General features: G+C 38.4%; 1 protein-coding gene across 1 annotated transcript in view; it reads left to right on the top strand.

The window, feature by feature from the left end:
- CWF19L2 (CWF19-like 2, cell cycle control (S. pombe)) overlaps nucleotides 1–11,888 on the top strand; it is a 118,594-nt gene that overhangs the window by 78,573 nt on the left and 28,133 nt on the right. Inside the window, exons 11-12 of the mRNA XM_006833957.1 lie at nucleotides 3,839–4,051; nucleotides 9,639–9,755. Of these exons, the coding sequence (XP_006834020.1) occupies nucleotides 3,839–4,051; nucleotides 9,639–9,755 (330 nt within the window). The remainder of the gene's footprint in view (nucleotides 1–3,838; nucleotides 4,052–9,638; nucleotides 9,756–11,888) is intronic.

Genomic DNA, 11,888 nt, shown 5'->3' with positions numbered 1-11,888 from the left:
TAATTGTTTCTGACTCATAGCCACCCTGTACAGGGTTTCTGAGGAGCAGCTGGTGTGTTTGAACTGCTGATCCTATAGCGCCATACTAGAATGACTATTTATTAGCATCCCTGACCTCTACCTAGTACATGTGCGTAAGATCATCCATAGCCCCAGTTGTAACTAACAAAAATGGCCTCAGACATTGCCAAATGCCCATTGGGTGCAAACTAGCTTTCAATTGAGAATTACTGTTCTTGAAGGATTTGGGAGAGAAGAATAATAGTAATAACAACCACCACCACCACCATTTTTTAGGACTTGCTCTATGTCAGGCCCATTATTAATGTTTGTAATTATCCGGCAGCATAGGTGTATAGCCCCATTTAATTAACAGAAGTAGTACTTAATGATATGCAGTAACTTGCCCATGATCACATATCCCTTTCCCAAACCTGACTTTCCAGCCCACAGAACAAGTAAAGATGAGTGCCTTAGGCAGGAGGCTTACTTGCATAGTAGGGTGCCTTCAGACTCTTAAATGGACTCCTTGTGTGGCGCCAAAATAGGATTAGCACTAGACTACAGACCACAAGGTTGGCAGTTCAAAACTATTGGTTGTTCGTGGAAACCCTATATAGAGTCACTATGAGTTGGAACAGTGACTTAACAGCAGCACTTTACAACAACAGCAGGTTTGCTGACCCATGGAACTAAAGCCAAGTGCCTTCCAACTGAGGCTTATGGTGGAGTGGTGTATGAGCATTTTTTAGCAGCCCTAACACTACCCGCAGGAGAAGCTGTCCTGAAAACTGGGAGAACTGTGTCTGGAACACTTCTGACCCTTAATTGTAACTTGTTAACTTCCTTAATAAAGCCCATCATTGTGAGTATTATTTCTGAGTTCTCTATGGCCATTGCAATGACTTATGGAAATCCAGTTGACTAGAGAAGGAGCTCTGGTAGTGTAATGGGTCATGCGGTGGTCTGCTAGCCACAAGGTTCAGCAGTTCAAACCCACCAGCTGATCTGCAGGAGAAAGATGAGGGTTTCTGCTCCTATAAAGGTTTACAGTCTTGGAAATCCTCCTATACAGCATTGCTGTGGTTCAGTACTGACTCTAGGGGACACAGCAGCAAATAATTTGAGGCTGTCAGGAGAGAGAATGATAGTTATTGTTGTTGGGTATATGAGAACCATATTTCAGTTGTATTTAAGGATCATTCAGGACTAATTGGCAATAACATATTTAATTCAAGTGCTATAAATAAATCAGAACTATGACAACATCTAGAGAACATGGATTTAAAGAGTGGAAGTACTGTCTTCCATGTATAGAACATTTGATTTGAAATGAATGTATTACCTAATAACTTATGAACTGATGTCATTAACAATAACAATGGGCTGTATCATAGGAAGGTAATTCTATATATATACAAGTACATATTCTACTTCTAATATATTTTAGATAGGTTAAATAACTATTTATGTTATCTATGATAAGTACCTTAACTTGATTAGGTATGTTTATTGTGGATAAAGTTTAAGTTTTCTTATCTTTGTTCTACTTCATAGACTATTTAAAATATACTTTGTCGATATTTGAAGGTGGGTTTCTAAAGGGAGAGAGGGCTTACTTTGTGCCAAGTATGTTTCAGTTTTATTGTCAGACAGACCTGGCTTTGGTTTCTGGTTCTTTCTCTCAATAGTTGTGTAACTTTGATAAAGTTGGTCTCTCTGAACCTCATTTTTTTGGTTTTCTTTTTTAATATGTCAAGTAATATTGACAGTTGCTGTCTTTTAGGGATAGTCAATCACTGTCTTACACACAGTTGGTCACTATTACTATGAAAATGATTAGTGAACAGTTCTGGTATTTTTCAAAATGTACTGAATCATGGTTGCAGTGAGGGTCTCAAGTTAAATTAATTTTTAAGATGGGGTCTTTCAGAGAGAAAAAAAAAACAACTCAGAGCAACAGAGAGGTATGTAATGATTAATAGGGAGAAAATGTGGAAGATAAAAATTCTCATTGTGGACAAAGAAGCTACTATACTATAAGAAATGACTTACTGCTAATAATCTTTTAACCTGATTGTCCCAAGAATGGCATTTTAGAAATTTTCTTCTGTTTATATTGGGTTTCATTTGTACTTTTTTCATTTATGTTTCATTTTGATCTTTGGGTTATTTAGAAGTATGTTATTTGGTTTCTACTTGGAGATTTTCCAAAGATTGTTCTTTTAATAATTTGTAAATTATTTCCATTTGTGTTTAGAAAACAAATTTTATGTGAATTGAATCCATTTACATTTATTGAGACTTATTTTACAACAGAATGTGGTTTGTCTTGGCAAATACTCCCCGTACTCCACATGTACCTACTGTTGTGTGTTTTAACTTTCTAGTTTCTTTCTTTTTTTTTTTTTTTCTTGTGAATTGGGTATATATTCCGTTTCTGTCTACTATCAGTTATTGAGAGATGGATGTTTAATCTCTGACTACAATTGTGGAGTTGTCTGTTTCTCCTAGAAATTTTATCAATTTTTGCTTCATGTATTTTATTTTTTCTTCATGTATTTTTAGACTTTTTTAGGATTACTATGCCATCTTGATGGTAAAACTCCTTTATTATTATGAAATAACTTTTTCCCTCATAGTATCCTTGGCTCTGAAATCTACTTTGTCTGCCATTAATAGAGCCACTTCTCCTTCTGCATCTAACAATAACAACAACACTAAGATCCAGATATCTTACTATTATATTTGATAATAAAAAGTAGCTCTTGTTTTCAGAGGACTTAGTCTAATGGAAGAAAGTGTACAGACAGCATGTTGAACAATGAAGATACAGTGTGGTCATTGTAGGATTGATACAAGTGCAGATATGCATTGCAGTGACTTGGAAACTCTAGGAAGTGACAGCAAAATCAAGCCTGGGATTGGAAAATTGAGTAGGTGTGGAGTGGCAAAAGTGAGGACAGAATCAGAGCAGTATGTACAGAGTTGGAAAGTATTGTGGAGTTTGAGTATAACTGTGACAACACGGGTCTGGAGAGGTCATGGAAGGCAGATCATGAAGAAACTTGTAATGACAATGGTGACTCACGTTTATTGAGTCCTTACTGTGTGCCAGGCATTTTTTTTTAGGATTCAGTTATACAATTCTATAGATAATGTGGTTATAACCATTGTAAAATGAGGAAATAGGAATTGAAAGTGTACAGAGAGTTTAAATAACTATACGATTTATGATGGAAGTAGAATCTGACTCTGGTCATTCTGGCTCTAGAACCCAAGCTTTTAAATTTTATTCTTTCCCTTGTCTATGATTAGTATCTCAAACACGAGTTTGAACTTGATCCTATGGACAACATAGAACTCTTTGAGGATTTTAAGCAAAGATATAAATAAAATAACTTCTGTTTTGTGTTTTAAAAGCATTAATCGGTCCACAAGTTATGTTGGGGAGGTGTGTGTAAGGTACCTGGAGATATAATTGAAAAGTGTTTTATGTTCTATATATGTCATATATTAATTTTCAAAGTAAAAATTGTTACTTAACCACTCTGGTTCAGTTCCCTTGTCAACAAAATGGAAATGATAATGGTCCCTGCCTCACAGGAGTATAAGATAATCAATTGCATATAATTGCATATAGTAAAGCTTAGTAAGCTTTAGCTATGATGATTATGATGATGATTGATTAACCCTTGAAGATTAAAACTTCAATTTGAATTTTCTTTCATTTTAATGTAAGACTTTATCATAGAACGTAGAGATGTAATTTCAGGGTGCAACCGTGCAATAAAATCTAAACTACTACCCTTGACTATTTTGGTTTTTGCTTTTCCAGTTTATGGGGAAAACAGATGGAGACTATTACACTCTGGATGACATGTTTGTCTCTAAAGCAGCTGAGAGAAAACGTCTTGGTGAAGACGAAGAGAACCAGAGGAAAAAAGCTATTGCCGAGCATCGGAGTCTTGCTGCACAAATGGAAAATTGTCTGTATTGTTTTGACAGTGCTCAGTTTCCTAAGCACCTTATTGCTGCAATAGGTGTTAAGGTAATAAATATAACATTTATTGACCTAAGAGAACTATGTCTTAGGATATGTAGATTTGCCTTTTCATGCTCTTCAACGATTCTTGAGGAATCTTCTTCTGTTTTCAGTATTTTTGTTTTTCAAGTTTCCATGATTTTTAGCATTTTTAGAGTGACTTATTTAAATGACTTGAAGCTGATACCTTGTGTGATTCTACTCTTTAGAAAGATAGCATTTGGAGCAGTTAAGGTCATGGACGTTAGAGCCAGATACCTAGATTTAAATTCTAGCTATGCCAGTTTACCTGCTGTGTGACCTTATTTTCATGATTGACATTTTATTTGGCCTTAAAATCACCTCAGAGAGACTCAGACTAAAGTAGCTTTCCCTATTTTGTCATTATTGTTGTTTTTAAGTGGTGATTTTGAACTGCCATCCTTGTGGTTCAAGCCGACCTTGCATTCCAGTGCTTATCCTACAGCACCACACCAGGGCTCCTACTTTTGTCATAGAACCCTGCTTTATTCTTCATAGAATATCTCATAATTTAAAGAACTTGATTGAATTTTCCTTGATTTACTTATTTCTTAGGTGTCTCATCCACTATTGGTGATTTTAATCCCTAACTTTCCATGGACACTATCGGTATTCTTTTCATGCTTCACTTTTTTTTTTTTTTTTTCATTCTTCTCACCATTTAGTATATTATATATTTACTTGTTTTTCTTGTCCCTTTAGAGTAGGGATTTTTGTCTCTGTTCATTGTTGTTTCCCTAGCACTAACACGTTAGAATAGTGCCTGGCATATATTCCAAAATACCAAACTTGATGCCATTAAGTTGATTCTAATGTTTAGTGACCCTAGACGACAGAGTAGAACTGCTCCATAGGATTTCTGAGTCTATGAATCTTTACAGACACAGATAGCCTCATTTTTCTCCCTTGGAGCATCTGGTGGGTTTGAACCACTGACCTTGAAGTTATCAATCCAGTGCTTATCCCAAAGTGTCACCTGGGCTTCTTCTTGGCTTATATGTTGTTATTAGGTGCTGTCAAGTTGGTTGTGACTCATAGCAACCCCATGTACCACAGAACAAAACCCTGCCAGTACTGTGCCATCCTCACAGTGGTTATGTCTGAGCCCACTATTACAGCCACTGTGTTAATCCGTCCCCTGGGGCTCTAAGCAATTAATTATTGATTGGTGAATGGATAGCTCTGCTCTTCTTGTAAATTAAAAAAAGGTGTTACAATGTGGCACCACCTGTCCCTCCTGCATCACTCTCTACTTCTCTGCTAGATTCAATAATTCACTGCAGTGACCACACAGATGCCATACTCAGAGTTACGGCGTTTATTAGGAAAGTTTACAGGTTACAGTTTAGGGCACAGTTCTTCCAGTTAGGACAGCCTTTCCTCAGCTGTGCCTATAGGCTGGCCTCTCTCTGCTTGGGCAATGCCAAGCAGACACAGGCCCACAGGACACTCCACTCCACTATTAGCCTCTGCCTGAAGGCACTCAGCTGCTATAGGTCCATGGGTCAGCAAACCTAGTTCCCCCAAGTAAATGCCTGGTGGCACCCATTTTGTAAACAAGCCTCCTGCCCACAGTCATTCTTCTTTATTGCCCTGTGGTCTGGGAAGGCCACCACTCTGTCTCGTGTTCTGGATCTTGGTTTTTCTGCTGCTGCTGCTCTTCTGCTCCTCCAGTGACAGCTCTCTGTCCCTGAGTGGAGGAGGTTCAGAGGATAGGGATCTCGGGGTCCAAAGGACATGGTCTACTCCTGCTCATTCTTCTTGATGCTATTAAGATCCCTTCTCCTGTGCCTTTTAAAGCCACATTAGAGTTCCTAGTATTCATAACCACAATTAATTGTGGTTATGAATCCTATCATCCTATCATCTTGTCAGTGTCTTCTCCCACATTTTCTTACTCAGACCCAGTTGGAAAAAGCTGTTTGGTGGAAGTTACAAGGACTATGGGTAGAAAAGCCATGTGCAGGAATCCGCTGCCCTGCCAAAGGATTAATTTTGTTGTGTTCCAATTTACTCTTTTTGGTGTTTTATATTTTCCCCCTTATATGTTTATATATGGAGAGCGCGGTGGCTCCATATGATAAGCACAGGACCACATGTTCAACAGTTTGAGTCCACCAGCTTGCTCCTCAGAAGAAAGATGAGACTTTCTAATCCTGCAAAAGATTTAAAGTCTAGAAAACCCTATACAGAGTTGTATGAGTTGGAACTGACTCAATAGCACTTAACAACAACAACATGTTTGTATATGTTTGAAGAAAATGATTTTTCTTACCGGTTTTAGGTGATTTTTGTAATGTTTAGAATGCTTTTTAACTTGACTTTGTTGCAAATCACCATACCTATGGTTGATGCTTGTAACTGGCTGATTTTCACAATAATCATGTAGAAAGCTTAGTTACTTCTGTCAATAGATTTTGTTTTCTAAGTCTAATTAGTTGCCTGCAGATTTACCTATGCCTCTTAGTCTTTTTTCCTACATTGTGAATGTGGTTATTATTTTACTGTAAATTTACGTTAAAAATCCACATTTCTACTTAAATATTTAAAAAAATTAATCAATTAAGGTTTTTTTGCTAGGCAAAATATTTCTAGCTAAAACCTAACAAGAAATAATAGAAAATCAGATAGAATAATCCCTTTGCAGAATCTAATTTATGCTCCTCATGAAACCTTGTGCTCTTTGTGTACTTACTAATTGACCTCTAAGATTTTTTAAAAAGACAACGTGCGTACAATGGACAAGTATCATCAGCTTTTAATGAATTCTGTTGTTAGGTGCTGTCAAGTCTGTTCTAACTCATAGCGGATCTGTATAGAGTTCCCAGGGAGTGACTGGTGGATTTAAAATTCTGACCTTGCAGTTAACGATCCAGTGTGTATCCTACAGCGCCACTTCAGGTAATGGTGATGGTGGTAGTGGCAGTGTGCCGTGGAGTTGGTTCTGACTAATAGCAACCCTGTATATGGGGTCTCTGAGGCTGTAAATCTTTATGGGAGCAGAAACACTCATTTTTCTCCCGCTGAAGGGCTGGTAGTGTGGAACTGCTGACCTTGAAGTTGGCATTCCGACTCGTAACCACTACGCTATCAGAGCTCCTTGTTTCAGGTAATACATCTATGTAAATCGAACCTGATGAGTGCAGTAAAGCTGTCCTGAGGATGCTTTCTCTCCTTAGCTTACTTCATTTTCTTGCCTTAGCTAATAAGAGATCCACCTACCCAGTGCCCATTGAGTGAATTCTGACTTCTAGTAACCCTATAGGACTTCTGACTATAGTAATCCTATAGTAGAACTGCTCCATAGTGTTTCTGAGGCTGTAACTCTTTAAGGAAGCAGACTCCCTTTTCTTTCACCCACAGAGCTGCTGGTGGGCTCAAACCGCCAACATTTTGGTTAGTAGCCCAACACTTAAACTTCCTTACCACTAGGGATCCTTACAATTTATTGTTAATTGCCATTAAGTCAGTTTTGACTCATAGCAACCCTGTATAGTGTTTCCGAGGAGCAGCTGATGGTTTGAACTGCTGAACTTGTGGTTTAGTATCCCAATGCTTATCCTGCAGTACCACACCAGTACAATGTGTTGTTGTTGTTGTTGTTGTTAGGTGCCATCAAGTCTATACCAACTCATAGCCACCCTGTGTACAACAGAATGAAACACAGCCCAATCAACCTCACAATTGTTGCCACGCTTGAGCCCATTGATGCTACCACTTTGCCAATCCATTTCTCTGGGGGTCTTCCTCTTTTTCTCTGACCCTCCACTTACCAAATATGATATCCTTCTCTAGTGATTGGTCTCTCCTGACAATGTGTCCAAAGTATGAGAGACGATGTTTGGCCATCCTGGCCTCCAAGTACATCTGACTGTACTCCTTCCAACACAGATCTATTGGTTCTTTTGGCAGCCCATGGCACTTTCAGTATTCTCCTCCAACACCACAACTCAAAGGCATCAATTCTTCTGTGATTTTCCTTATTCACTGTCCAGCTTTTGCATCCATATGAGGTTATTGAAAATACCATTGCTTTGGTCAGGCCCACCTTAGTCCTCAAGCTGACATCTTTGGTCTTCAATGCTTTAAAAGGGTCTTTTTTGTGTAGCAGATTTGCCTAATGCAATATGTCCTTTGATTTCTTGACTGCTGCTTCCATGAGTGTTGATAGTTGATCCAAGAAGAATGAAGTCCTTGATAACTTCAATCTTTTCTTAGTTGATTAGAATGTTGTTTATTGGTCCAGTGGTGAGGATTTTTGTTTTCTTTACATTGAAATGCAGTCCATACCGAAGGCCGTGCTCTTTGATCTTCATCAGTAAGTATTTTAAATCCTCTTCACTTTAGGCAAGCAAGGTTGTATCATTGGCATATCACAGGTTGTGAATGAGACTTCCTCCAGTCTTGATGCCACGTTTTTCTTCATAGAACCCAGCTTCTCGGATTATTTGCTCAGCATACAGGTTGAATAAGTATGGTGAAAGAATACAACCCTGCCACACAACTTTCTTAATTTTAAACCATTCAGTGGTCCCATGTTCTGTTTGAACAACTTCTTCTTGGTCCAGGTACAGATTCCTCATGAGCACAATTAAGTGTTCTGGAATACTCATACTTTGCAATGTTGTCCATAGCTTGTCATGATCCACACAATCAAAAGCCTTTGTGTAGTCAATAAAGCACAGGTTAAACATCTTTCTGGTACTCTCTGCTTTCAGCCAAGATCCATCAGTCATCAGCAATGATATCCCTCATTCCACGTCCTCTTCTGAATCAAGCTTGAACCTCTGGAAGTTCTCTGTCAGTGTATGCTTGCAGCCATTTCTATATTACCTTTAGTAAAACTTTACTTGCATGAGATATCAATGTGTGGGCATCTAATAATTTATGGTTTGGCTGCCATTACCAAGTTGTGTATTGTTTACTTTTGAGAAAACTGTGACGTTTTAAGGACTTCTTCCAACATGGATAAAGTGCCCTTCATTCTGCCTTTGGTTAAGCTTGACCTTGGTTATATAACCCTGAAAATGGACACGTCTGTTCTAAACTTCTAGTTTATTGAAAACCATCCTGATAATATCTTTAAAATTTTTTAAATGAAAATGTTGTTTATAAGCCAGTAGTGATGGTGGTTGTGTGCCATGGAGTTAGTTCCAACTCATAGTGACCCTGTGTAGGGTTTCTAAGGCTGTAAATCTTTGTTGTTGTTGTTGTTGTTAAGTACCATGGAATTGGTTCCTATTCATAGCCACCCTTCACAGGGTTTCCGAGGCTGTAAATCTTTATGGGAACAGAACGCCTCATCTTTCTCCCACGTAACTGTTGGTAGTTTCAAACTGCTGACCTTGAGGTTGGCAGTCCAACTCGTAACCACTATTCTATCTTTCTTCCTCAGAGTGACTGGTAGCTTCGAACTCCTGAGTTTGTGGTTAGCAGCCCAGTTCGTAATGCACTACACTATCAGGATTCCTTTTTTAAGCAATTACACTCGATTACATGCGAGCCATTTTTCCCTACTAGGGACTAATGAAAAGAGCAATAACATTTCAATTGGTGTTTTTTTTTCTTTTAGGTTTATTTGTGTTTACCCAACTTTCGGTCACTTACTGAGGGCCACTGCCTTATAGTCCCTTTGCAGCACCATAGAGCAGCTACCTTATTGGATGAGGACATCTGGGAGGAAATTCAGGTCAGTATAATGATGCTAATTAAAATAACTTGCAAATCATGAGCAAGTTTTGCACACTACTGTGGTAAGTTCCACTGGGCATTTTCTTCTTCATCTAGGATCTAGGGATTTTACTTTCCGAACTGAAACAGTTGTATGTTGCTATGAAAGGCTGTGGAGTCGGTTCTGGGTGTATCTGTGGATTGCAGTGTTTTCATCCCTCTTCACCCTTCTGATTGCTTTGGTTTTTGTATTCCATATTTTGATATTCCATATTTGAAAACTTGAAAGCAGGTCAATTCATCTCACAACCTTCCCCAATTAGAAGTTACAATTGAGGTGAGGGGAAAAGAGAGCTTTATTCTCTTTACGCACAAAAGAAGACAGAAATGTCTGACCTCAATGCTGCCTGTTTTCTTGTAGCAACTTGCTACTTTTAATGGTTTGTTGAGTTAAGGAGGTGACATCATCACAAATTTGGTGGTGGTGGTGTGCTGTGGATTCGGTTCCAACCCATAGCGACCCTGCATAGGATTTCTGAAGATATAAATATTTACGGGAGCAGAAGCCTCATCTTTCTCCCGCAGAACAGCTGGTAGTTTCACACTGCTGACCTTGAGGTTAGCCTCAGTCATAACCAAAGCATATATGACTATTGTAAGCATGTGCAGGTGCAAAAGTAATGATATCTAATTAACATATAAGCACGTACCATAACTATGCTAACTCTTCACCCTTATGGTAATGGAATCCTGGTGTAGGATAAGCACTAACTTCGAGGTCAGGTGGAGGTCAGGGATTCAAACACTCCAGCTATCAGGTGGCTATCAGGTGGAACTGACCCAAGGGTACTTAACAGCAATATCAATGTAACCTTTCACCTACTTCACTGACTGCTGCTGACCATTGTCTAAATAATAACAGTTATGTTACCGAAAAACAGGAATTACAAGTTTTCTACAAGAAACTACAAAGAGCTTGATTTTTGTCTATAATTTTGAACACCTGGGATTTAGTCCCACTGTGTGTGATAAAGTAAATTGTTTTACTTAAAATGCTAAGATTTCTGAGTACTTTTAAATACTCTGAAATAATCATTCTTACTATAGTAAGAAAATCTAGCCAAAAGGAAAGAAATTTGCAGGTAATAAAAGGAAATTTTAGGAGTTATAGGTTTACATTCAGCAGTTGCCATATTTCCTTAGGATCGAATTGGACTTCTCTGGGACTCTGATTTTGTGGTGATTTTGCTGCTAGCTCTCTTTTCCAGTTTTCCTATTCATAACATTATTCAGCTTTTGAATTCAGGCATTTGTTTTTGTGTGTGATCCTTTAAAGATTGAAAGGCACAACATGGTGAAATTACTGTGAATTATTTCAAGATCTCATAATGACCAAATGAAATAAAGAAAAAGAAAATCCTTGTTTTTCTAATATATGACAACTCAATAAGGATTACAGGGACCTCTACTTGGAAACTGTGAAAATTGTAATACTTCAAAGAGATTATATACTAGTCTTTGCAACATGTTGATAAGGATGTAAAAGGAAAGGATTGATTGTGTTATAGGGGAGAAAAGATACTCCATCTTCAAATATATAAATATTGTAGAGACTCTTTACTAAGTCTTAAAGAGGAGTAGAAACAAGACAAAGACAAACAGATCTCCAAGTGAGGGACGTCATTGAAGACTCCATGATGAGTTTTCAGAGTTCTGTCTCCAAGTGGCGACCTTTTATAGGGTGCAGAAAACAAAGGAATCTCCTCTCACAACCACAATAGATGGCAGCAGCCATGTGTCACATACAAATGCTAGACTTACGTGAGAGAGCGGGGAGGGCACTCTTGGAGTATGTCATCACAACCAGGCTACCATAAAAGGGTATGTCCAGGAATGTGCCTGTGAAGGTTGACTGGGGGAAGTGGCCCAACACCCACTTTAAAATATACTTTACTTTTAATTCTGGCAGTTCATCTGTCAGAGGTGCATGAAGTACTCAAGAAAAATTGACATCTGAACGCTTAGACCTAAATTTGTTGTTGTTGTTGTTAAGTGCCATCGAGTCAGTTCCGACCCATAGCGACCCAGTATAGGGTTTCCGAGGGTGTAAATCTTTACGGGAGTAGAAAGCCTCATCTTTCTCCCGCGGAGC

Source organism: Chrysochloris asiatica, unplaced genomic scaffold (assembly GCF_000296735.1).
Source record: "Chrysochloris asiatica unplaced genomic scaffold, ChrAsi1.0 scaffold00008, whole genome shotgun sequence".
Taxonomy (NCBI): domain Eukaryota; kingdom Metazoa; phylum Chordata; class Mammalia; order Afrosoricida; family Chrysochloridae; genus Chrysochloris; species Chrysochloris asiatica.
This window is presented reverse-complemented; position numbering and strand designations above follow the sequence as displayed.